This window comes from Diceros bicornis, chromosome 4, assembly GCF_020826845.1.
Source record: "Diceros bicornis minor isolate mBicDic1 chromosome 4, mDicBic1.mat.cur, whole genome shotgun sequence".
Classification (NCBI taxonomy): domain Eukaryota; kingdom Metazoa; phylum Chordata; class Mammalia; order Perissodactyla; family Rhinocerotidae; genus Diceros; species Diceros bicornis.
In genome coordinates, this window is record NC_080743.1 from 47,264,586 (window position 1) to 47,291,199 (window position 26,614).

Consider the following 26,614-nt stretch of genomic DNA (forward strand, 5'->3'; position numbering starts at 1 on the left):
TAAATACCAAAGGTGGATCACCAACCTGGCCTAATAAAAATCTCAACATGGAACAAATTATGAATTTAGAATAATAGGAAAATGTGGGGCCAAGAGAGATTACCAAATAAGTTTATGAAGTAACATTCTACCTCGTTTATGATGTCTCTAAGCTACCTCTAGGCCAAACAAAACTTTCCTTTACTCTGGATTCTTACAGTACTCACTGCTTTGAACTGCTCTTATTTTCCCCAATCAGATTTTAAGGATCTTGAAGATAAGGGGCTATGCTTTTACAAGGGAGTGTTTTGTACCACAGTGTTAGGCACATGGCCAATTTACCAAAAAAAATAAAACAAAACTTTGTGAGCAAGTGAATGAAAAATTTCTAGATTAAGTATGAAAAGTAAAAGCAAAATAAAAAAATGTAAAGAAAGGGAAAATTTTTAAATATCAGGAAAAACAAGGTCTAGGAGTCATAAATGAAAAATGCATGTAAGTTTGATTATATAAAAATGTAAAATTTCTATCTAATAAAAAAATCATTAGTAAATTCAAAAGGTGAACAATAAACAGGAAAATATTTGTAATACACATTGCAGACACAAAGGCTAAGCTTCTTAATATTCAAATAGCTGTTAAAAATGAATAAGAAAAAATATAGCACAACAGAAAAACGAATAAAGCATAGGACTAGGCAATTTATAGAAAAAAATTTATAACTGTTGAGAAACATGATAATTGTCCAAATTCATAATTAAAGAAATGCAAATTAAAACAATAAATAACCGGGGCTGGCCCAGTGGCACAAGTGGTTAAGTGTGCGCGCTCCGCTGCAGCAGCCTGGGGTTCACCGGTTTGGATCCCGGGCGCGCACCGAGGCACTGCTTGGCAAGCCATGCTGTGGCGACGTCCCATGTAAAGTGGAGGAAGATGGGCACGGATGTTAGCCCAGGGCCAGTCTTCCTCAGCAAAAAAAGAGAAGGATTGGATGTTAGCACAGGGCTGATCTCCTTACAAAAAAAAAAAATCCAATAAATAACCTACAACTTTCAATCATGATATTGGTAAAAAATAAAACTTTAATAAAATACAGTATTAGTGAAGATTATGAGGAAAAAGTCATTTTAAAATGTTGTTCATAGAAACATAAGCTGTTATAATCTGTGGGACAATTTGGCAGCAGCTAGAAAAATTTTAAATGTATATGTTCTTTGATTAAGCTGACTGCTAGGAACTTTTCTACAGATGCAGTCTTACCAATATATAAAATTATAAGCAAGAACATGTGCATTGCAGCATTGTTTGAAGAGCAAAAAAAAAAAATATGGAACTTAACACACATACACAGAACTTAAATATCCAGAGGTTAAATAAAATGTCAGAAACAACCAAAATGCCTACTAGCTAAATAAAATTCTTTTATATCTATACAATGAAATACAGTACAGCTCTGTGGATCTTTATGTGTTGATGCTGAAAGAGCTCCAAAATATATTACGTTTTTTTTAAAAAGGACATAAAAAGTCTGAATGGTATAAATGGTTTACAGTGTTTTATACCAATAAATGGTATAAAATTATATAGGTAGAAAATATTTGCATGTGCATAAAATTTTCTGTGAGTAGGAGGAGGAGGTTTGAGAAACTGGCTTTTCATTAGATCTTATTCTATATTATTATAATTTCTTGCTGTGCAAATTTAATTTTATAATAAGAAATAAGAAAATATTTAAAAAATGCTGCCTCTTCATAAGATAGGTGGGAAGGGTACATAAGGGATGTTACAGAAAAAGTAGCAATTTAAATATTGTGTACTATACAGCTTTTATAACTTCAAAATAACCACCATGACAAAAAGTGTACTGTGGCTGTAAAATATTGTTCAGTATGAAGGAACAAACACTGTGTGCTCCTGAGTCCTATTTGTATCCTTAGCACCAGGCACCTCTTAGGAGCCTATGAAGTGTCTGGAAAGAAAGAAAAGAAAGGAGAAAGGAGGAAAGGTAATAGAACAGGAAAAAATCTTATAAAAGGTCATTCAAGTCGCTTTAATATATTCACATTCAAGGGGTTTTGATGATTTGCATTCTAAGACACTGAATGAAGGTTAAGAGGTTTATAAGGCAATAGGGAAATCTATTGAGACTGTAGGGATCAAAAAAGCACTAGGTTGTCTCTTTTTATGTTAGACTTCAATACACAATTATAATGACAGAATTGAAGAAGGGCAAGAAGTCATTTTGTAAGACATGATAACTGAAAGTTAAGAAATGTTAAGGTTGGAATAGATTCAATAAAACCTAGCATGTACTGACAGAGTAGGTAAATATAATTATCTGGTTCTACTAGGCATTGTTGATATACAGACAAAAGCTTAAGGAGGAAAACAAAATTCTGAGAACCGTGACTGTGAAGCCAGGAGATCCTCAGGCATGAGAGAAATTCCTCTGGTCCACTGAAGAAGTTAGTCACAGAGACTGGGTAAATGCATATTTCCTTTGAGTCATGCAAAAGAAAAACAAACTTGTAGGGAAGGGTTACAATTTAGGAACTGCTCCATTTTTGTGTGTGCGTGCTAGAAGTTGGCAGTGCATGCTGTTGAATTTTTTTCTTTTCAGTGACAGTGAAAAAAGGATTTGGCTCTTCAAAAACTTGTCTTAGAGCAAACTTACTTAAATATTCCTAACCTATAAGGCATAAAGCATACAAATAAAATAAGAGATCACTAATAATCTACTTTGAGAGGCATATCTGGAGAGTATAGTTATCAATAGACTGCTGTTAATCTGGGAAAATGATAATATTTTCTGAGAATTTGTCCTGGTCCAAGTGTCTTGATATTTTACATAACTTGCAATTTATAATTTATTTCCTTATCTATAAAACAGTGACAACAATACCTGCCACGTAGGATTATTTAGAAAATTAATGATAATGTATCTGAACATAGCATCTGGCATCAGTTTTCATCTTCTGTATCTAGTTCTGAATTATACAAATAAAAAGGCCTTGACCATATCCTTATTGAAGATAAGGAAACACACGGAGAGGAGATAGTTAAACTGCTAAAAATCAGATTTATAAGAAAAACTAAGCAACTATTGGTGATAGAAAAGGATAAGACCTTGTGGCGCCATGCTCCTTGACACAAATCCAAGCTTCCTCCTTTGACTCAGTTTCTTTGTCTGTAAAATTAGGATAGTCCCTACCTCCTAGTGTGGTTATATGTTATATATGAGATAAAGTACATAAGGAAACTATTAGTTTATTCAATAAATGGTAGCAATTATTATGAACAATAACCAAAAGTATTTCTTCTGTAGAAGACTGAACATGTTTTAATAATTGCTTTTGAAAATATGAAAACTCACACTTAAAATGGTGACCAGTTGATTTTAATCATCACAGAATAAGAGGAAAGAGTCTTGAATTCTAGCATGGAGAATTTTATTTTCAGATAGTAATTGTTAGAATGTAGAATAGATTTTCAGGGGAAACTAAGAAATTTCTGTATTTGGAAGTCTGCAAAAATATGAAATATTCTTCTCTGTTATGACTTGGCTGTTGTTTCTCACTTATAAATCTCATAGACAAAAATTGCTTAATTCTACATATTCTTTGCCAGACAACCAAGTTAAGAACCTTGCATGAGTTTTTAAGAAAATCTAATAATTCACTATGGATACTGCAAGTTTCTTAATTAAGACAATATAAGTTTTATCTATGCATCAGAAGGATAAAACTACTGAACTTATTAGATGACTACAAGTTGAGTACCACATACCTTCAGTTTATATATACCTAATATATTCATTTCTCCACTGAGTCTATACTGATAAATAACTATAAATTAAAGTAGGACTACAAAATAATGATACAATCTTCCCATAAAAATCGGTCTCATTGGTTTATAATTATTTTTTAATTTATTTACTTATTCATCCAATAATTATCACTTGGTACAGAACTAAATAAAATGGATTTGAGGAAGAATAAGAAATAGTCCCTTATCCTAAAGAAGTTTTACATTTAAGTGGGATAATAAGGGAAGTAAACCAAAAATTATAATTCACATCAAACATTAAGTAATATAATAATTCTCCCCTCGTATGCGGATAGCTATGGACAGCTGGAACAATTCTTACCTTTTGAAGGAGGTAAGTCTTTTCCAGGGTAAGGGTGTAACTTTACCCTCTTCTTCCCTCTCTTAGATTCAAATATGTCATCTATTTTCAATACAAGCTGAACAAAGACCAGAAAAGTACAAGTCAAAGCCAACACCAACAAGTTTTGCAGTTTGATGATATTAATTTATTAGTGATTCTCATTAGAGAAAGATCCATTTTATAAATAAAAATCTTTACATTTTTCAATTTTGAATCGAAAATGATCTTTAGTAAGATGGTATGTTGTTCTAATTCAAAGTCCATACAACACGAGTAAGAGAAGGGGGAAAGGATCTCTCCTTTCCAGAGGAACCCAGCACAGGCTCTTAGAGAGATTCCTTGTCACTCCATGTCACAACATGCAGGAAGTCTGGCTACTACACTCCCTATAGTGACCAAGCCTTTACTAGTGGACTCAAGGTTTCGCTTGCCCAGAGTAGCAACTGGAATACTTATTCACTTAGAAGGCAGGGTGAGGCTCAGTTATTTCTGCTCCCAGGAATTCTTCGCAAAGAGAGGATAATCACACTTAGAACTCTACCTCTTTGCTACTGGGAGTACTAACATGACAATTTATTTTAGACACATGTCATAAAAATAGGAGACTCTCAAATACGCTCAAGTACAAAAACCATGCTCCATTTAATAAGCATTACTTATTAGAATTCTTTCTTTGCTGCTGGGGGGTGTGTGTGAAAGACAGAGAGACAGAGAGAGACATACACACAGACTGGGTTTAAAAAGGAGGAAAGAATTAAAGCTGATCAACAGCCACTTTTAAAAGGAGGAACTCAGGGCCGGCTGTGTGGCTTAGCGGTTAAGTGCGCGTGCTCCACTGCTGGCGGCCCAGGTTCGGATCCCGGGCGCGCACCAACCCAACGCACCGCTTCTCGGGCCGTGCTGAGGCCACGTCCCACATACAGCAACTAGAAGGACGTGCAGCTATGACATACAACTATCTACTGGGGCTTTGGGGGAAAAATAAATAAATAAAATTATTAAAAAAATAAAAAAACAAAAGGAGGAACTGATCAGTTTTTCCATGCATATTTTTCTTTTTTCTTAACTATTAATCCTGATTTAACATATTTAATGCCCAGAATTACAATTGTTAAGAACATTATACAAGATGATAACCAACAAAGCCACTTTGAGAAAAATGTTGTTTTCTCTTTTGTCCTTGCTTCTCTAGTAATCCTGGCAACCCATAGGCAGTGAATCAGTCCAGTGCAAGAAAAATAACACGTGAGAAACATGTGCTTCCAATACACAGATTATTCCCACATTTTTGGATGAGTTTGTTGTTTTAAAGATTTTTGTAGCTGCCATTCCAATGAAAAATTACCAATGTTCTTAAATATTACCATTATAAAAAAAAACAAATAAGAGAATCCAACATAAAATGGTATTGTTAGGGACTATAGGAAGGATGTATGAGGTAAATATGTATTTTGGGTTCATAAGACCAAAAAAAGTATAATTATTAATGTGCATTCGAAAAGTATACTCAAAAGTATACTCAAATATTATAAAGGAAAGGGAACTATCTGTTCTAGAAATATGAGATAAAGTAATAAAATTTACGTTTTGGTTATGAGCTAAGAAGAAGAGCCTACATTTACCTTCTAGTTGCAGAAAATACTGTAGAATATTCTTCCTAAGAAATAGTAGAAACCATATTGCTGTACACGCTTGATAGAAACAATATAAAACATTAGGAAATCTACTCTAGCAAACAATCCCACACCAGCTTCCAGAGTCGAGAAAGAAAGGAAGGGTGGGGAAGAGGCATATGGACTAGATCAGTGATTTTCAAACCGTGAAACCAGTTTCCCTTCCAGGGGTAGCTCTTGTCATCAAAGGGGAAATAAATGAAAACTGCTTTCCTCATGGAATGTTGTTCCTGAAGACATTTCAAAGCCAAAATTTGTATTGCAAATGAAACAACCTAAAAGGATTTAATCCAAGGAGGGTCACAAGTAGAAATGCTATAACAGTTTGTTCCTGCCTGACAATCAAGAGTTCATCACCACTTTTTTCCTCTCCACTTCTCAAAAAATCCTTTGGGAAAATATTGGAAAAATCTGGATCATATCACCTATAATCAGAAAGAGAACAAGCTTCGAGTACTCAGGGGATCCGCAGTACATAAAATACTGCAGTATGAAATCAAAAGCACTGCAAATCTCCTCGGGTCTCATTATAAACTCTACAATCCATAATTCCTAAATATTTGTTAATGCCATTCCAAGAACCACATCTTAAATGCAATCTCTTATGTGTCTGTGTTCTTGCCCCTGTGAAGAAATGATCTGTTGTTTCTGGGCCCCGTGGGCGGCTGCTCTGTTGTGCCCGTCATGATCTCTCAGAGGAGAGGACTACTGCAGAATGCCTGGCAACTCTTTAAATCTCTGATTTTTAAATATTACTCACCATACACAGGAGAATAAACAGCCAAAGAGTTTGTTTTTCACTAAGAGAGATCAGTTTGGTGCTTTTTAAAAACTGTGTGCCTTTCTTCACATATTAAAGAGGGAGCGGCAGGAAATAGAACAGAAGAATTAAAGTAATTGTGGAACAGAATATTTCCCAAGGAACCAATCAGCAATTACTAAACCAAGAAACAGCTGTGACTTTTGTTTAATGCTAAAATCAGTATAAAAATTGTGTGCGAAACGGATACATATAGCTAATTCAGATGGGATTAAGGAAAGGAATACTATTTAAATGATCTGATTTCTGCATAGTAATCCTGAAAACATTCTGAATTACAGAAGAACGAAGTAACGTAAAGAGTATTACAATATTTTCATGTACTTTCTTAAGTGTCTCTCCTAAAAAATATATACATCTGTCTACAAATAATCCCAATTTCTTCACTTTGGTTCCAATGGCTCTAGTCAAGATTATTCACAGATTTACTGCCTTTTCTCCCTTAAGAGAGAAATCATTTATTTAGTATAATTGCTGAAAATTTCTATTCCCAAGTAATAGTCAAATTTCTTTTTTCCTTCCTCTGAATGGAAATTTTTATCCCAAATTAATGGCATATATTTTGTCATTATTGAAAATCTGTAAACTCAGGCACAAAACTAAATTCACTTTGGCAATTATATAAACGAGCAAGAACACCACCGAAGCCAGCCTAATAGAATGTCCTTTTATATAAGATTCCAGTGTTTTCTTGAAACAGGCAGCAGAGTTTAATGAGAACTAAGGTAATCGAAGTGAAGCCCTCCACCTAAAATCAATTTTCCAAATCCATAAAGAAAGCTTGGCAAAAGCCATTCATGCATTTTTCTTGCATGAGCAAAAACTTAAAACTTAAGGCTGCTTTCCAAACCTTCTAATTCCAGTGGGTCAGTTCTAACCTATTATTCATTTCAGTCTAAAGTTTATTTATTCTCATTTATGGAAATGCTGAAGTAAGAATCAAAGAATAAAAGCACTGGAGTCCTTACCTTCGGAAGATTTTTCCTTTTCCTATTTGCAACTTCTCCAGCTCGGAAAAGCTTCCATTCAGTTAACGTGACGGGCAAAGTGGTATCCTTTGTGAGTTTTGACCGTAAAAAAGCTTGTGAGTTCTTCAGTTCCATAGTCTTCCGCTGAAGGAATTGAGGTTTGGGAGGAAGCTAAAACAGAAGATGTAGCGGTAAGGGTAAGATCATCTAGTTAATTTCTGTGTTCTCAAACACAGAAAAAAATTTATCTTTTCTTTAAAATCATCTCAAGTGAGGATATCATAATTTATTTTCCACCATTTGTAAAGAAGTGTCTCAGGTTTCTAATCCAAAATTCTTCTGCTACAATGTAATCAAATTTCCAGAAAACAATAGCTCAGAGTCCTCATTAACTCAAGGCCCCTTTTGCTTCCAGGGCTGGTGAATGCATTCAGGGACCAGACAGGTAATTTAGGCCATAGGTTGATGTGAGACTAATAGGAAGCTGTGCTAACTATAGTGAACTGAAAGTTCATGGCCTGTCCAAAGGTGTTCATATTCAGTTTTTTTTTTTCTGAAGTGCTAAAAAACAAACAAACCCCCTCAAAACCAAAGAAAACAAAAAGCTGTGTGTTACCCCCAAAACACTACCCAAAAAACTACCACCAACAACAATAAAACCCACATTTCAGTGCCTTTTAGTTTTGGCCCTAGTTAAACCATTTTAACCTTTTGGTAGGGATCATAAACAAGATTCTAATGTTTTCTTACATTAATTCTCTGGTTATACCTTGGGTGCTTTGAAAGCACTTTTAGGGGGCTGTAGCTTCCATGCTGAAGTGGATCTCCAGATGGGCAAAGGCTGCACTGGAATATCTTCATATGGATTTTCTTTGGTGGGATCTTAAAAAATAATGAAAAAAATAAGTTTAGAGAAAACATAATTAAATGGAAACAAAGAGATTACAGCCAGGAAAAGAAACAAAAAACTGACTAAATACATTCAGCTTTCTATCCTACATTGCTGTGGGGAGGGAGGTCTCCAAATCAATGGCACTTTGAGCGTGTAAGCCACAGAGGCATCCAACCAAGCTAAAAGAATTCTCAAAATACTATACTATAAACACCTACTTTTGAACTGAGCAACTCCATTAAACTAGTTGTAAAATCCATTAAAGAATAAAAGAATTTATACAACAAAGGTTTCCTATTAAAATGAAAAATCTAGAGCAAGATACACTTGACTATAAAAGAAAATACTATCCTATAATTAAGGGCTCTACCAAATACATACTCATTAAATTTAATAGCAAAGTTTGTGGACACCTACATATGATATCCTCATAGATATTGTCCTCAGACTGTGTGTAATAAAGTGTTGAGCCAGAATTTCTTCCAAGTTCTTCATCAATCTTCTGTGAGTTTCGATTTCGAAAGTGCTGAATATCCTCAAATTCAAAAGATTTCCTTAAGAAAGGAGATATATTTTAAAGGTGTATCTTTTAAAATTCTAGTCTTCTTTAAATTGACAGACAGAAATCGATAGGTAAAGGACTTGTGTGCAAATATGTTTTATCAGATACCTAAAAATAAACAATGAGGCTGGCGCCCTAAATGCATCATGAGAAAATTGGAGGCTTTTAGCCAATTACATTCATGTTCTTCACTGGGTATCTTTATTAAATTCACTCTCTAATAAAAAGTGAGGCTAGGGCCAGTATGCCCTAAATGAGGGAGAAGAATGTACTTGCTTCCCTACACATCCTTAAAGGTATAAAATGAAAGTTGTTCTGATGCTTTTATGTCAGTAGATTGTCTTAGAAATTACCTATACTTCTATTTTCTCTTGAACGTATTTTTCCCGCGGGTTAATAAACATCTGTATAATTAAATTAGGGCTGTAACTCACACAGGGAAATGGAAATTGGTTTGAAAAGGAGCTCAATAGTTCTGTAAGGAAAATATTTGCAAATCATTACCTAGCAAATACAAACATACCTTTTAGATCTCCCTTTGATTTTTCCGCCATATTTCTTTGGTTCAGGGTCCCCAGAAGAGGCCAAAGATGACTCTGCACAAGAATTATTTTCACAGTATTTTCTGTCACAGTTTCTTTCTTTATATGGCATAACACCAGATTCAGATAAATATCTGAATGTCCTACGAGGTTTTGGCAAAGGATTTATAGAAAGTCCACTTTCTTGTCCCTCAGGTTCAGAGTAAATATTTTCTAAGCTCTTGGTTATTCCATATGAACCATCCAGAACTCTGAAATCCAGTTCTTTTTCTGAAGAGTCACAATGTTCTAAAGCCAAATTTAAGACTTTATCTGGGGGAAGTGCTTCTATTTTCTTCCACAATATTTGTGAGGTATAGAAATTTCCTGGAGGTAATGAAGTCTCTGGATCCAAAACAACATCTTTCCAGCTTTCAACTTGTTTGACCTGAGAACATACCCAATCGGATTCTGATTTATTTTTAAAGAAGCATGTATCATCATATTCACGTTTCTCACTTTCATCCTCACTTTGATCGTGGCTTTTGGCATCTTCATTAATATCTAGATCGACATTTTGAGAGTTGGTTACATCCAACTTTCTGCTCTTTCCCTCAGCAACAGGATTTTTCTTAAGAAGAATCTCTTGATGACGGTTATTATATCTCACTCCAAAGTCCTTTGGATGCCACCTATCTGGATTAGATATACCATTAGTTCTTCCTTCCCATTGAGAAATTTTTTGTTTGATGTTTTTGCAGTGGCTTCTTGACAGTGTTTGAATGGAAGAACGAGAAAAACCAACATCCATGTTCCCAGTTGGGTGCATGACAAGTGATGAATTTTACTAAGGTTCCATTACAAGTAACTGTGAAATACTATATTCTTTATCTCGTCAGTTAGAATCCAAACAATTCCAGTATTTTCCTTTCATCTTTAACTTGGGAATTTCTTCTTAAAAAGAACAATTTTGATCATTGATCCTTGTTGAAAACGGCTACAACTTTATCTTGAATAATCCTATTAAAATGAGATAAGAATGTTAACATGGTTTTATAATTTCCTAATTTAAACTCCACTAAAACATTGCCCACCTATCCCTAAATAATTCATTTACATTGCATATGTAAAAACATACCTGTAATCCATTAAGTAATTCAACTCCATAAAGGCATTCCTAAGATGGTGATGTAATAACATAGAAAAAAATACTACTTGTGGTATTTCTCTAATTGTCTGCTTTAATGTTCTGCCATATTTAATTTCCTAAAGTTAGGCAGAATGAGGTTTTATAAGAGATTACATATAGTAGTATACAATATTATTTCATAACAAATGAATTCTTTATGAAACTTTCTCTTAATGAAACAAGGACCAACAGAGTATTATAAAAAGCATACATATACAGAAATACATCTCAAATAACCAAAAGGTTTATGTATATATCCAGAGGAAGAGCCTAGTCTGGAAACACAATAGCTAATTTCCTCCTCCTGTCCTATGTTGAGAGATAATGTCAGTCCATCACATACCCTTATTTCAACTATACTATTAGCAACACAGGAGTCCATACACAGAGTGCTAAAGACAATCCAAGGTGCCATTAACCATCAATTGCTTTAAAATGTAATAACCTATTTTGTCACTGACAACTTCCTACACCTCTGCCACCACACCCTTGACCCAAATCAGCAAAAATACTTACAGTCACTGTCACATTCCTTCCTTTCACACAGAGGCTTCACTCATTTAGGCCCATAAACTGTTTCCTCAAATGCAAAATTTGGCAGAGAACTTTTCCTATCAACTGGGTAAAGAACTGATCTCAAGTTCTACTATATAGTAGTTATAAATAGTGGCTGATTCAAAACTTCCTGAGGCAGGGGTCATCCTTCCTTGAGCTGTGTCTGTGTGGCCTTGATTAACAGGCAGGAAACTATCTTGGCCTAGCTCTGTCAGCGTAGCTAACCAAAACTGATATATACACAACACACACAAAATTTACTCTAGGCAGAGGAACTGCTCATCAGGGCTTCCATCAACTTTCACTTAAACCATTCCTACAAGTTGGTAGGAAAACAGTCTTTGCCAGCAAATGAACTTTGATCAGGGTCTGATATAAAGAAAATCATTCTAAAAAACTTTAAGAAATTAAACCCACGTGGGTGGGAAAAAACAAAACAAAAACCCCAAAATATCAAAGCTATTGTGCAGGACTCTTTATAAAAGACTAACGCATAGAATTTGAAGATACAATGAGCTGTTGTTCATTATTAAAACTCTGAAAATCCTTTTCTTGCTTCTGATGTTTACAGAGGATTCCCAAGGATTTGGGGGTGTCCTTGAGACTCAGGTTTTTTTTACTATAACAAGATGGGAGTATTTTTCTCTCTCCTGGGAGCCTAGAAGAGGTTTTTGGCAGTCCTTGTGAACTCATTCTTTACTATTCCCTGGTTAATGTGTTTTAAGTATGAACGAGTCAAACTGAGAAGAAAAATATGAAAATGGCTAGTGTTAAAAAAATTTTTAACTTGAAAATTACTGGCAACAAATGGCTTAATCTACAGAATTCACATACAAATATAAATGAGGTGTATTGATGGTATTTCAGTAGCAACAGAGTAGCAAAGCAACATAAACTCCTAACATAGGTAGGTATTATAATAAGAGAAATGTTACTTGCGCCTAAATGCACGTATTAATACATTGTAGCTTTCAAAAAATGGACAAACTTCTTCAAAACCAAAAGTTTTAATGCATTCTAACTAGACCAATGCCGGTACTGGTAGTACAGAGAATCTGTCTTTATATCTGATTTCACAGTTCCAATTTCTGCCAAGTTAACGTAAACTCTTTATAACGTGGCTTGCTTATTCTTACATACAAGCTGTGATTTTGTCCTATCTAAAAAAAAAGAATCGCTCACCAAACCAAGAGTTGCCTCAGTTTTTTTTCTTACAGGCATCTCATGTCTGACTGTCCCTTTAACCTAATTAAATTCTGAGCCACCCTGCTCCCCAGAACCTCCTCCCTCGTGGCTCTCCTAGCCTTCCAGATCCTTTCTATCCCATCCCTCACCTCCCTAGTCTCTTGCCTTGACCTCTACTCTCGGTGGACATCCCAACCCCTAAGTGCCGACCCAGCTTTCAAGGCCTAGATGTCTCCCAAGCTTCATCTTTTGAAAACTCCCTAAAGCCAATTTATTCACGTATTTGTCCCTGGAGATTGCTTTTGTCAAGCTTGCTTCAAAAGTTCTAACAGAAGCACAGGTTGAGAAAGCATACTAGTTTCAACAGTTTCTAAAATTGTTTTGTTTCTTCTTTTAATACCAAAATATGACTCAAAGACCTCCAAACTATTAAAGACTATTGAAGTCAGGCAGGACTCACAAAAAGAGAAGGTAGAGCACACAATAACCACAACAGGCAATCTCAACAGAAGAAACAGCAACAGTCATTCAGTTCCTCAGGTGAGCAAAAGTAGTACAAATAAGAGAAATTAAGTGTGATTTTAAAAGTATAATAAAACAGAATGCTTGGAGTAAAGGGTACTAATCAAACTTGGATTTCTGGTCTTTGTTCCCAAAGAGGTAATTCTTAATCATGTCCCTTTGTTTTTATTTCTATTGCTTTTCTGAGTATTTACTTTCATCCAAGATATACATCAACTGTAGTTTATCAGTTTAAAATGTAATTTATAATATAACCTATCAGATATAGGATTCTGTGTTTTTAGTATATTAAAAGAAACCAATCTGAATTCATTCAAGTGAGTGAAATTCTCTTTGGGCAAGAGAATACTGATGCTCTATTTTACTAACTCAAGTCTTACACAGGGAAAGTTCCTCACTCCAAATCCTTTAAAATATTTTATTTGATTAAATATAAATATCCAGCAAAAGAGGAAGAATTTGGAACATTCTAAAAGCTGATTTAAAAACTGATGAAAGGGTACAATTTAAAATGGCTAATTTTTTGTTAAGTGAATTTTACCTCAGTTAGAAAGAAAACTGATGAAAGGGACCAGGAAGACTCCCACTCACCACTCCATGATGGAGTAATTGGACTAGACTTTCCTTCCCAACATAAACAACTATAAAACTGGACTTATATTAAAAAAAATAAAAGCTCTCAGATATTAGATAACAGACAGCACAGGACTGTGATCTCTGAAAGAAGAAAAACAAATGAGGCGGGCGCTATGATGGTCCAGCTTTCGCCCCGGAGGCTCTTTCCAGAAAATAGCATACCACATGGTAACCTTGCTGAGTTAAGGACAAAGAGATCAGAATTTGGAGGGGCTGAGGTTAACGGAATTTTCAGGGCAGAGTATCAGAAAGGAGGAAGTATAACACAGAAACAGCTTCAGAAATCTACACAGGATCCCTTGGAGTCTTGGGCTGAAGACTAAGCTGCTAACGCATAGGGTAAACACTGCACAAGGCTGGTCAACAAATTACTGGGGAAAGAACAACTACAGGGGACCTATAAGCTGATTAATACCCAGAGTTCACAGAGCTCTGGGAAACGTTCAACTTTCAGTGATCTACAGAGGAGGAGCCTTGCCGAACACCCAGGCAATTCAGTGGAGACATTTGGAGGTCATGGCTTACCAGTCGAACTAAACTAGCCCTAGAGTGAAGGCTACTTTACAGCCACCCTAACAAAGCTTTAAAAAAGGATCAAAAGGATCAAGTTGATTCATAAGTAAGTTAAGTACCCACAAAAACAAAACTCAGTAATTTTTACATGGAGACAACAAAATCCAGTGACTCAGCAATGTAACATTTACAATGCTCAGCATCCAATCAAAACTACTAAACATGCAAAGAGGTCTGAAAATGAGATCCATAATCAGGAGAAAAATCAGTCAAAAGAAATAGAAGAATGACAGACACGATGGAGCTGGCAGACGAGGACTTTAAGCAGATATTTTAAATACATTCAAAAACTTAAAGGAAAACATGAACATAACAAGTAGAGAAATGGAAGATATGAAAAAGAAAACAAATACAACTTCTAGAGCTTAAAAATATCCGAACTGAAAGAAAAAATTCACTGAATGGGTTGAACAGCAGATTTTAGACACTGCAGAAGAAATGATCCCTGAAGTTCAACAAGTAGCAACAGAAACTAACAAAAACAAAAACTAAAGCACAGAGAGAAGAGGCTAAAACAAAAACAAAAAAACAGACCCTCACTGGGACAATATCAAGTGGTTTACCTAACATATAATGAGAATCTCAGAAATGAAGGTGGGGAGGCAGAGAACAAATATTTCAAGAAATAATAGCTGAAATTTTTCTAAATTTGATGAAAACTCTAAACCTGTAGATCCAAGAGGCTCAACAAATCCCAACAGGATAAACACAAAGAAAGCCTTATCAAGGCAAATCATAATCAAGTTGCTGAAAACCAGTGATAAAAAGAAAATTCTAAAGTGTCCAGAGGGTAAAATATATATTACATATAGGGAAAACAGGGTAAACCAGAAAACATTGGAAAATATTTAAAGTGCTGGAGGGAAAAAAAAACAAAAAACTGTGAATCTAGAATTCTAGACGTATCCTTCAAAACCCTGGAAAATATTTAAAGTGCTGGAGGGAAAAAAAACTGTGAATCTAGAATTCTAGACTATCCTTCAAAATGAAGGTGAAATAAAAACATTTTCAGTTAAACAAAAGCTATGAGAATTTGTCAAAAGCAGACCTGCACTCAGGGCCAGTGACATAGTCTGTGAGTCCCAGTGTAAACTGAAAATGTGGGGCACCTGTTCAATGTGCAGAAAAAATATTTTAAAATACATATGAAGCCTTTTCCTTTCTCCTGCAGTCTCTCTTTCAACTTGTCATGGTGTTTTTTATTTACTATTTAAATATATATTTTTTATTTTTTTATTTCTTATTTTCATTTTTTTTGTGAGGAAGATCAGCCCTGAGCTAACATCCATGCTAATCCTCCTCTTTTTGCTGAGTAAGACTGGCTCTGAGTTAACATCTATTGCCAATGCTCCTCCTTTTTTTTCACCCCCCAAAGCCCCAGTAGATAGTTATATGTCATAGTTGCACATCCTTCTAGTTGCTGTACGTGGGACGCGGCCTCAGCATGGCCGGAGAAGCGGTGCGTCGGTGCGCGCCCGGGATCTGAACCCGGGCTGCCAGTAGCGGAGTGTGTGCACTTAACCGCTAAGCCACGGGGCTGGCCCTTATTTACTATTTAAAGTTGTTTTAAGTAAAAAAAAAATTTTTAATTTACATTATTAGCATGAGTTTTACCATTCACCTACATATTGTGCAATGCCATTTTAAATGCAAATGTCAGAACATTTAACTTATATGCCAAATCACTGAAAGTAAACAATTCTTATTTTGTGGCTTGTCCTGAAGGGTGCCTCGAGCTGGCCAGAAAAGACAAACACAGCTAGACTTAGTAAGGTTGGAAAAAGGAAGAGAAGGTCCCCTCTGGCATGGAACCAACCAAGAGAATGCTCTCAGGCATAGGGATACTTGTGGGCGGCAAGTGCAGATTCTCACAGGAACCTGGGAGTCCAGCCCTATAATGTGGGGCACACACATTCTAACTTGGGCCTAATGGCTGCTGGAATCCCCTTCTTGCCAGCCACCAAACCAACATGCTGTGCTGTGGCTGAGGCAGGGTCCACGGAAGTATAGCCAGGTGTCTCCCCATCCCGTTGGCTTGCCTCCCCAATCATGACAAACAGGTAGCCCCCAAAGATCTTTAAATCTCTGTCCAGAATACACCTGATATCTGGATTGCGGTGGGCGATAGACCTGCTCCTGCAAAACCAAGGCCTCCACTCGACTGCTCACCAGATATACCAGGGCACTGCCTATGTGGGGCAAAACAGCCATTGTCAAGCCCTGCCCCAAGACACCATGGGGTGTACATGCCCAACCTCAACCCTCACATACCCAGGCTTCTGCCAAGAGCAGAGGGTGGCAGTGGTCACAAGGTGTAGGTGGGGAAGGGGAAACCAGGCAGGGCCAGGTGTGCCAGGAGGCTAGACAGAGGGCAGCTGAGAACCCATCCTAGGGAGGCGGCAGGAGCTGGGGATGTGCATGAATTGAGGCTCCGAGCCCCTGATGCACACTACATTGTCCAATCAGACTTCACTTACAAAACGCAAAGTCAAAGATAAAATTATCAGAATTTTAAGATGGCTACCACAGAGCATAAAACCCCACAAGGCCCTTCTGAGTGTGAGATCCTGTGTAACTACACTGGTTGTATGCCCATGAAGCTGGCCCTGCTTACACTATAAGAAATGGTAAAGAAAGTTATTCAAGTTGAAGAAAAATGATACCAGATGGAAATCTGGATATGAACAAAGGAATAAGAACCAAAAATGGTACACACGAGTAAATAAAAAAGACACATTTTTCTCATTATTAATCTCTTTAAAGGATGACTGACTGTTTAATGTAAACGTAATAACGTCTTGTGGAATTTATAAAAATGTGGAAGTAAAAAGTAAGACACGAGCACAAAGGAGGGAAAGAAAGTTGAAGTAGAAGAGTATAAGTTTCTCACTTTATATACAAAGCAGTATATTATTTGAAGGGGATAGGTTAAAGTTCTATGTTGTAAACTCTAAAGCAACCACTGAAAGAAAAAAGAGGAACAGCCAACAAGTTAATAAAAAGATTAAATGGAATTCTAAAAAATACTTAGTGCAAAACAATATGGGGGGCGGTGTGGAGAGGAAGAAGAACCACAAGAACAACAATCAAAAAAACCACATGGAACAAACAGAAAATGAATAGCAAGATGGTACACTTAAATCTGACCATACCAATAATTATGTTAAATGTAAATGGACTAAGCTCTAAATAAAAGGCAAAGATGATCAAACTTGATATAAAAGCAGACCAAACTAACTCTATGCTTCTATAAAAGCTGTGTTTTGAATATAAATGCATAGATCTGTCAAAGAGATAAAAGCACTAAAGTAAACATCATCATAAGAACGCTAGATTGGCTATATTAATATCAGACAAAAGTAGACTCCTGTGCAAAAATATGAGCAAAGATATGGGGCCGGCCCGGTGGCGCAAGCGGTTAAGTGCGCGCGCTCCGCTGCGGCGGCCCGGGGTTTGCCGGTTCGGATCCCGGGCGCGCACCGACGCACTGCTTGGCAAGCCATGCTGTGGCGGCGTCCCATATAAAGTGGAGGAAGATGGGCACAGATGTTAGCCCAGGGCCGTCTTCCTCAGCAAAAAAAGAGGAGGATTGGCGGATGTTAGCACAGGGCTGATCTCCTCACAAAAAAAAAAAAAAAAATATGAGCAAAGATAAAGAGGGAAATATCAAATAGATAATAGTCAATTCATCAAGAAGATCTAACAATCTTAAATGTTCGTGTACCTAATAACAGAGTTTCAAAATGCAAGAAGCAAAAAATGTCAGAACTAAAAGAACAAATGGACAAACTCACAATTTTAGTGAAGATTTCATCATTCTTCATTGATAGGAAAATAGACAGAAAATCAGTAAATATATAAAAGACTTGAATACCACTTGACTTGAATATCAATCAACTTGACCTAAGTGACATTTTAGAACACTACACCCAACAACAATAGAAGAGATATTCTTTTCAAGTATACATAGAACATTTACCAAAAGACCATATGCTGGGACATAAAATAAGACGATAAATTTAAAAGTACTGAAATCATTCTGAGAATGTTCTCTAATCCACAATGGTACTGAATTAGAAATCAATAACCAAAAGATACCTGGAAAAATCCCAAAATATTTGGAAATAAATGCTTATATTACAAAAGAAAAAAAAGTTTAAAAACAATGAATGAGGATACTATTCCTTGATGTTTTAAATTGGAACACATTTTACCCCATCAGGTTTCTAGTTATTTTAAATTTCTCTCCAGATTAAATGCTCTAGCTTAACATTTGTTTAAATTATCCTACTGCCAATCCTGCACAAAATGTACCATCCTTTTCAATACTATATTCTCCTCAACCCGGTAGTGAAATTTGAGTGTCATTATTTCACCTAATATCTGAAAAAAACCAAACAAACAAAAAAAATATTTAAGGTTCTCCCTTAAGAAGAAAGAAAAGTAAATTAAACCCAAAGCAAACGGAAGAAAGCAAATAATAAAGAGTGAATATTAATGAAATAGCAATAGATGAACAACAGAGAAAAAATCAACGAAACAAAAATGTAATTTGAAAAGATCAATAAATTGATAAATCTCTACGTAGACTGAATAAATAAAAAAATGAAAAAGCACAAATTAGCAATATCAGGAATGAAAAAGAGGGCATCACTTTAGATCCTACACTAAAGGATATAAAGGATTATTATGAATAAATTCATGCTAGTAAATTTGACAACTTAAATGAAATGGATAAATTCCTTGAAAGATATAAATCACCAAAACTGGTGCAAGAAGATACAAGAATTTTGAATATCTACATATTTCAAAAATTAAATTTTTAATTAAACTTTCCCATAAAGAATACTCCAGGTCCAGACAGCTTCACTGGTAAATTTTATTAAACATTTAAAGAAATAACATCAATCTTAGACAAACTCTTTCAGAAAACAGAGGAAGAAACACTTTCCAACTCATTTTATGAGACCAGCATTACCCTGTTAGAAAACGAGACAAAGACATTACAAGAGAAGAAAAATACAGAACAATATTACTCATGAACATAAATGCAAAAGTATTTTAAAAATATTAGCAAATAAAAATCCATAAATAAATATAAAAAGGATACTAGGCCATGACTAAGTAGTTTATAACAGAATGCAAGGTTGCTTTAACATTAAAAGCCATCATATTTATGAGATAAAGAAAAAAAACTCTATATGATTATCTTAACAGATGCAGACAGAAACATGTGAAAAAAATTCATACCCATTTATAATTGGGGGGAAAAACCCATCAGCAAATTAGAAATTGAATTTCCACAACCTGATAAAGGGCGTCTATGAAAAAACTACTGCTAATATCATACTAAGTGGTAAAAGACTGAATACCTTTCCTTTAAGATTGGGAAAAAGGCAAGGATTCTTTCACCACTGTCATTGAACAGTGTATGAGAAGTCATAATCAGTGCAATAAGGCAAGAAAAATGAAATAAAAGGCATTCAGATTGGAAAAGAAGTAAATTTTTTTTTTGCAAACATGATCATATTTGTAGAAAATCCTAAGAAATCTATAATTACAAGCTACAAGAATTCATCACAGAATTTAGTAAGGCTCAGGATACATGGTCAATACATAAGAATTAATTATACTTATACATACTGAGAATCAACAATTGGAAATTGAAATTTAAAACGTTTATAGTAGCATAAAAAACAGGAAATACTTAGGGGTACAAGACTTGTACAGTGAAAACTAAAAGAAACTGCTGAGAAAAAACTTAAAGAATAACTAACTAAATAAAGAGAGATATTACATTAGTAGGAGATCCAATTGTGTTAAGATATCAAATTCTCTCAAAATTGATCTGTAGATTCAACACAATCCTAATCAAAATCATAGCAGGCTTTGTTGTAGAAATTGACAAGCTGATTCTCAAATTTATATGGAAATGCAAAGGACCTAGAATAGCCTAAATATTTTCAAAAATAGAATAAAGTTGGACAACATATACATATTATCTGATTTCAAGACATTCTAAAGCTACAATAATCAAGATAATGTGTATTAGTGAAAGCAGACAAATGGATCAATAGAACAGCACAGAGTCCAGAAATAGACCCACACTTATATAGTCAATTGATCCACAAAGCTGGGGAAAGAATAATCTTTTCAATAAATGGCCTGTGAACAAATGGATATCCATATGGGAAAAATGAACTTCAACCCTTACCCACATCATTTATAAAATTAACTTGAAATGTATCATAAATCTAAACCTAAGAGCTAAAACTATAAACCTTCTAGAAGACAAAAATAGAAAAAAATCTCTGTGACTTTGGGGAGGGAAAAGATTTCTTAGGACACAAAAAGCACTAACTACAAAGGCAAAAAACTGATAAATTGGACTTCATCAAAATTAAGGTCTTCTGGTCTTCTAAAGAAGTTTTAAAAATGAAACAGCACACCATAGACAGGGAGAAAATATTTGCAATACATATATCTGACAAGGACTTAAATCCATAATATATAAAGAACTATTATGATTGAATGATAAGTCAAACAACACAATTAAAATATGTCAGCTATGAACAGATACTTTACAAAAGATTTTATGAGTAGCTGTTAAGTACAATAAAGCATCTGAAAAGATGCACACTATCATTAGTCATCAAAGACACGCAAATTAAAATGCAAGATACCACTACATACCCACTAGAATGGCTAAAATTAAAAAGAATGACAATACTAAGTATTGGAGTAGCTGGAACTCTCAAAACATGCTGGTGTAATATGGTACAAGTACTTTGGAAAACAGTTTGTCAGTTTCTTATAAAATTAAACACATGATTTTCATATGAAGTAGCAATGTCACTTGTAGGTATTTCAGATGAAAGGAAAATATGTTCACACAAATACTTTTACATGAATATTCATAGCAGCTTTATTCAGAATAGCCTCAAACTAGAAACAACAGAAAGGCCATTAACAAGTGAATGCATAAGCAAATTGTAATATAGCCATACATTAGGCTATTCCTCAGCAATAAAAAGAAACTAATGACATGCACAATAACTTGAATGTCCCTCAAAAACATTATGCAGAAACAAAGGAGTACATGCAGTATGAAATTCAATAACAAGCAAAACTAATCTATAAGGAAAAAAAGCAGATCAGTGGTTGCCTAGGGAAGGAGGGTGTGAACTACCCACAAAGGATTATAAGGGAACTTTCTGGGGTGATGAAAATATTACATATTCTGATTGGGATAGTAGTTACACAGATGTATACATTTGTCAAAACTAATTGATCAGACACTTAAAATAGGTGCATTTTATTGTATGAAATTATATCTCAATAAAGTTAGTTTTTAAAAGTAAAAAAAAAATGACGAAAGGTAAAATATCTGGTATACTCTGAAAATTCCACGCATTTTTGCTCTTAATATGAAGGAGAAAATCATCCTAACTTTTAAGAAAGGTTTAAAACATGCCATTTACTTCAACATTAATTTGCATAGTATTTTCAGTTACAAAGAAGTGTCAGTTAATCTACCTCCTTTCCTCTTCATAGAACCTTGATATATATTAATGCACACATTTTTATAGGTTGAGGATACTTAAGCTCAGAGAAGATAAGTGAATTGCCCAGCTTACAAAGCCCAAGGTTTTCTTCTATATCATAGCTACTATTAAAAACTTGACAGGGGCTGGCCCAGCCGCGCAAGCGGTTGGGTGCGAGCACTCTGCTACGGCGGCCTGGGGTTCGCCGGTTCATATCCCGGGCGCGCACCAACACACTGCTTGGCAAGCCATGCTGTGGCGGCGTCCCATATAAAGTGTAGGAAGATGGGCGTGGATGTTGGTCTGGGGCCAGTCTTCCTCAGCAAAGAGAGGAGGATTGGCAGATGTTAGCTCAGGGCCAATCTTCCTCACACACACACACAAAAAACTTGAACAGTTAAATTCAACTTGTTTTTCTCTGCCAGGGCCAGAGCCGCTGAGTTTTCTAATTGTTTCCCATGCAAAAAAAAAAAAAAAGCCAACAAGATTTAATTTCCTGAATCTGAAGGCTTTAAGGGAAAACAATGTCAATATCAAATGTAAAAATAAATGATCTCCTTTGTTGAAGTTACTGCCCCTCAGAGGAGGTGCTACTGGTCTTCTGTTTCCTTAATAATGAAGTGACGATCATTTAATTAAATAGTATTAATAAACTTGTTACTAAAGTAAACAAAATCCAAACATAGTGAATCTCACTTTTGGGACAATTTGACTAACTTTCAGCAAAACAATCTTCAATTCAATTTTCACATAAGTCTCAGTGCTTGGGGGCAAGGGAAGCTTTGGACTTAACAGGGGTCCATATTTGTAATGAATTCCAGACCTTTTAGAAACAGTGAATATATGTTGGATAAGATATGTTAATTATTCTAAACAAAAATCACTCTTTGTATACAAGCCTAAATTCTGTAGTAGTAGTATTACTTTTCTCTGAACAACAGATTTTGATTAGGAAATGTGAAACAAGCTGTCATACAACCATATTTTTAAACACCTAAATAATCTGAGATTTCTTCCTCAGTAATGTATCTAACCCCCAAGAATATTATCGTATTCTCTGAAGATTTACCTTAAGCTCTTCTTTTGTTCTGAGAAAAGAGGGGGTTTAGTTGTAGATGCCTGTTGTTAAAATGCCAGTTTCAGGTTTAGTGCCTGTTTATCTGAAGAAAATAGGGGCCAAAAGGATTCCAACTACTAAGCTACTAGAAGGAACATAGCCAAATGGAAACAGAATCACTATACGTGTCATAAGGGCGGCTTATTTCAGGAAAGAGATAAGACGAAAGATAAAATCCCTGGGAAAAATGACCACTCCCCCCCCAACAAAAAAACTCTATTGATTAAAAAAACAGGCAGCATAGTGTAAAGAGGGGACGAGAACTAATATTTATTCCATGCCTACAATGGGGAAGGTACTTTAACCAACATCATAATCCTCCTCTCAACCATATGAAATAGATATTAATCTCTCTGTGCCATATTCTCCATCTGAAAAATGGCAATGAGTGACTTTCCCAGTAGTCCAAGGTCCCAACAGCTGTGGAGCTGGGATTCAGACCTGAATATGACCTAAATATGAATATGGTCATATTCACCAGATAATGATGTTTCAGTCAATGACCTAATGCATATATGACGGTGGTCCCATAAGATTAGTACCATGTAGCCCAGGTGAGTAGTAGGCTATACCATACGGCTTTGTGTAAGCACACTCTATGATGTTCACCCAATGACAAAACAGCCTAAGGATGCATTTCTCAGAACATATCCCCGTCGTTAAGCAATGCATGACCGTATTCCAATGTCATTTGCTTTCCTCACTCAATATGCTATACTGTTCCCCAAACAAAGAGCACTGGACTAGAAATCAGAAGAAATAGAGTTTAGTCCTAACCCTGCAACTTGTTAGCTGTGTGACCTTAGGAAAGTCACTTTATCTTTCTGGGTTTCAGTTTTCTCATCTGTAAATTCCAATTAATTGCTGTTCTCTGTGTACTTCCTTTAACATTTCTTGTAGTGCAGATCTGCAGCCAACAAATTTTCTCTTCTTTCATTAATCTAAAATAACTTTATTTTACCTTCATTTTTGGAGGTTAATTTTGCTGGACATAGAATTCTAGGTTGATAGTATTTTTCTTTAATTAGTTTAAGGTTGTCATTCTTTTGACTTGCAGTTTGCATCGTTTCTAATGAGAAATTTGCAGCCATTCTTATGTTAGTTCTCTAGTATGTTATGTGGCTTTTTTTCTCTACCTGCTTTTAAGATTTACTCTTTATCTATGCTATTCAGCAATTTGACTATGATAAGCCTAAGAGTAGTTTTCTTTATATTTATCCTGCTTGAGGTTTGTAGAGCTTCTTACATCTTGAGTTGATGTTTTCCATCAAATCCATTTTTCTTCCCCCTCTCTCAATCTTTCTCCTCCTCTTCTGGGACTCTACACAGATGTTAGACTACTTAATATTATCCCACAGCTTTACTTGTGCTCTGTTCATTTATTTTTTCCTTTTTTTTCTTTCTCTGCTTCAGTTTAGATAAATTCTATTGACCTGTCTTCAAGTTCACTAACCATTCTACAGAGCAAAGCCAATCTGCTTTTAAGCCCATCTAATATTTTTGTGTGTGTGTGAGGAAGACCGGCCCTGAGCTAACATCTGCCAATCCTCCTCTTTTTGCTGAGGAAGAATGGCCCTGGTCTAATATCCACACCCATCTTCCTCCACTTTATATGGGACGCCTGCCACAGCATGGCCTGACAAGCTGTGCGTCAGTGTGCGCTCGGGATCCGAACAGGCGAACCTCGAGCCGCCACAGCGGAGCGTGCACACTTAACTGCCTGCACCACCGGACTGGCCCCTAATAATTTTTATTTCATATATTGTATTTTTCAGGTTGAAATTTTCTATTTGGTTCTTTTTTTAACATGTCCGTTTCTCTTCTGAAATACTCCATTCTCTTCACCTGTTATATTTTTTTCCTGTATATTATTTAACACATTGATAATAATTTTAAAGTCCTTGTTGGCTAGTTCCAAACTGGGTGATCTTCAGGATTCCTTTTATTGACTATGGTTCACATTTTCCTCTTTTTTTCTAGTGTCTTGTAATTTTTAATCATATTCTTGATGCTGCCTATAAAAGAACAGTAGAGGAAAAGATATACTTTTGTTTGTTTTGCTTTACATATTTCTGAGACTACATGCCTTTCCTCTGTCTGGTAATTAGATTGAGGGGCTGATCACTCAGATTCCTCCCACAGTCAAGTTGAGCTGAGGCTGGGTAGCAGGTTTTATCACATGGAATTCACCTGGGATTAGCCAAACCTCTAACCTCCTGAGCTGCTACCTCTAACCTCCTGAGCTGCTACCTTTTTAATCTTGTCAATATTTGAGCTGGAAAGAGCTTGGCTACAGTTTCAATTATTTTTGGTTCAATTTTGGATTCAACTCTGGCAGGGCACAAATATATGGGACAACATAACTTCTCTGTGCCTCCCATATCTTCCTGCAATGCTGCTTTCTTAGTGAAAATTGGAAGACAGGGGACACAGCAGATAATTATTGGTTTGAAATGGTTTGTTTTGGTATTTGGGATTCTTCCAAATTTCACTCCATATTCCAATTCCAACAGTTCACACTGTTAACTAAGGCTTAGCTGATTTCCCCCTTGCTTCTATAAAGCCTCACCATCTGCGTCAGGGCTACTTGTACCCAGACCATGTGTTTGTCCTCAACTATGAAAGTTGTGACTCTGCTCACTTATAAAGGAATTCACTTTGGAATTCAGTTCATCAAAATTTCCTTGAGTCCACTGTTATTCACTCACCCCAGAGAAATAACTGATTTTTATTTTGTCCAGGATTTTCTTGTTACTATGGGAGCAAATGTTTTTCAAGTCCTTCTACATCCTAACTAGATGAAGAAATCTTGAAATGTTTTTAATGAAATAGAATAGAAAAAATCAGAATACACTGCATGTAAGTAAGGGCAAGTATTGCTTCAGAAATGTTTGTTTCAGGTGTATGTAATGGATTGTAAATGTATTTATTACAGTGAGGTGTGGTCAAAATATTTTGGAAAGCCTCTGTTCTAGAGACATTAAAGTTCACTTCAGTGCAAAGCAAGGAGTTTAAAGAAAGGATATTAGGCTATTACTCTTTAAAGAGAATAGTCTATTGCTAGATCAACTTCATACACTGAAACTGTTCAGAAAAACAAAGGCTTTTACATAGCAACACAGAAGAAAATACGCCCCTGAAAAAAATACAAAAACATACATTATCACAATAGGCAACTCCTGTTAGAGAAGAATAAAATACATCTAAATATTTTAATAACAAACAGCCTTTTTTTTTTTAAGATTTTATTTATTTATTTTTTTTGCCCCCAAAGCCCCAGTAGATAGTTGCATGTCATAGCTGCACATCCTTCTAGTTGCTGTATGTGGGACGCGGCCTCAGCATGGCCGGAGAAGCGGTGCGTCAGTGCGCGCCCGGGATCCGAACCCGGGCCGCCAGCAGCAGAGCGCGCACACTTAACTGCTAAGCCACGGGGCCGGCCCAGCTTTTGGTTTTTTATTAAAGCCAGTTTCTGGGCCTAAGTACTGTAATTCAATTTGTGGCTTACTGACTGCTATTACAGGGTTAAGAATGCAAAGAAAGATTCTGGAGTGAGAATATGCTCCTTTTATATTTGGCCTCCTTAATAAAAATCTTTTTAAAATCTCTTTTTTGGAGTGTAGGAAAGAGACAAGAAGATTCTCTGAATGTAGGAAAGCTGTTCCTAGACGAACAGAATAAATACTTTCAATTCAGCAATCAATGAGACA

The 26,614-nt window shown here is 35.7% G+C and overlaps 1 protein-coding gene across 2 annotated transcripts in view; it reads right to left on the reverse strand.

Moving 5' to 3' along the window:
* DENND2C (DENN domain containing 2C) overlaps positions 1–26,614 on the reverse strand; it is an 80,124-nt gene that overhangs the window by 26,298 nt on the left and 27,212 nt on the right. For both annotated transcript variants that reach the window (XM_058538860.1, XM_058538859.1), the window contains exons 2-6: positions 9,586–10,603; positions 8,918–9,054; positions 8,378–8,490; positions 7,609–7,779; positions 4,127–4,223 (exon numbers count right to left, since the gene is read on the reverse strand). In XM_058538860.1, the coding sequence (XP_058394843.1) occupies positions 4,127–4,223; positions 7,609–7,779; positions 8,378–8,490; positions 8,918–9,054; positions 9,586–10,412 (1,345 nt within the window). In that variant the 5' untranslated portion in view covers positions 10,413–10,603. The remainder of the gene's footprint in view (positions 1–4,126; positions 4,224–7,608; positions 7,780–8,377; positions 8,491–8,917; positions 9,055–9,585; positions 10,604–26,614) is intronic.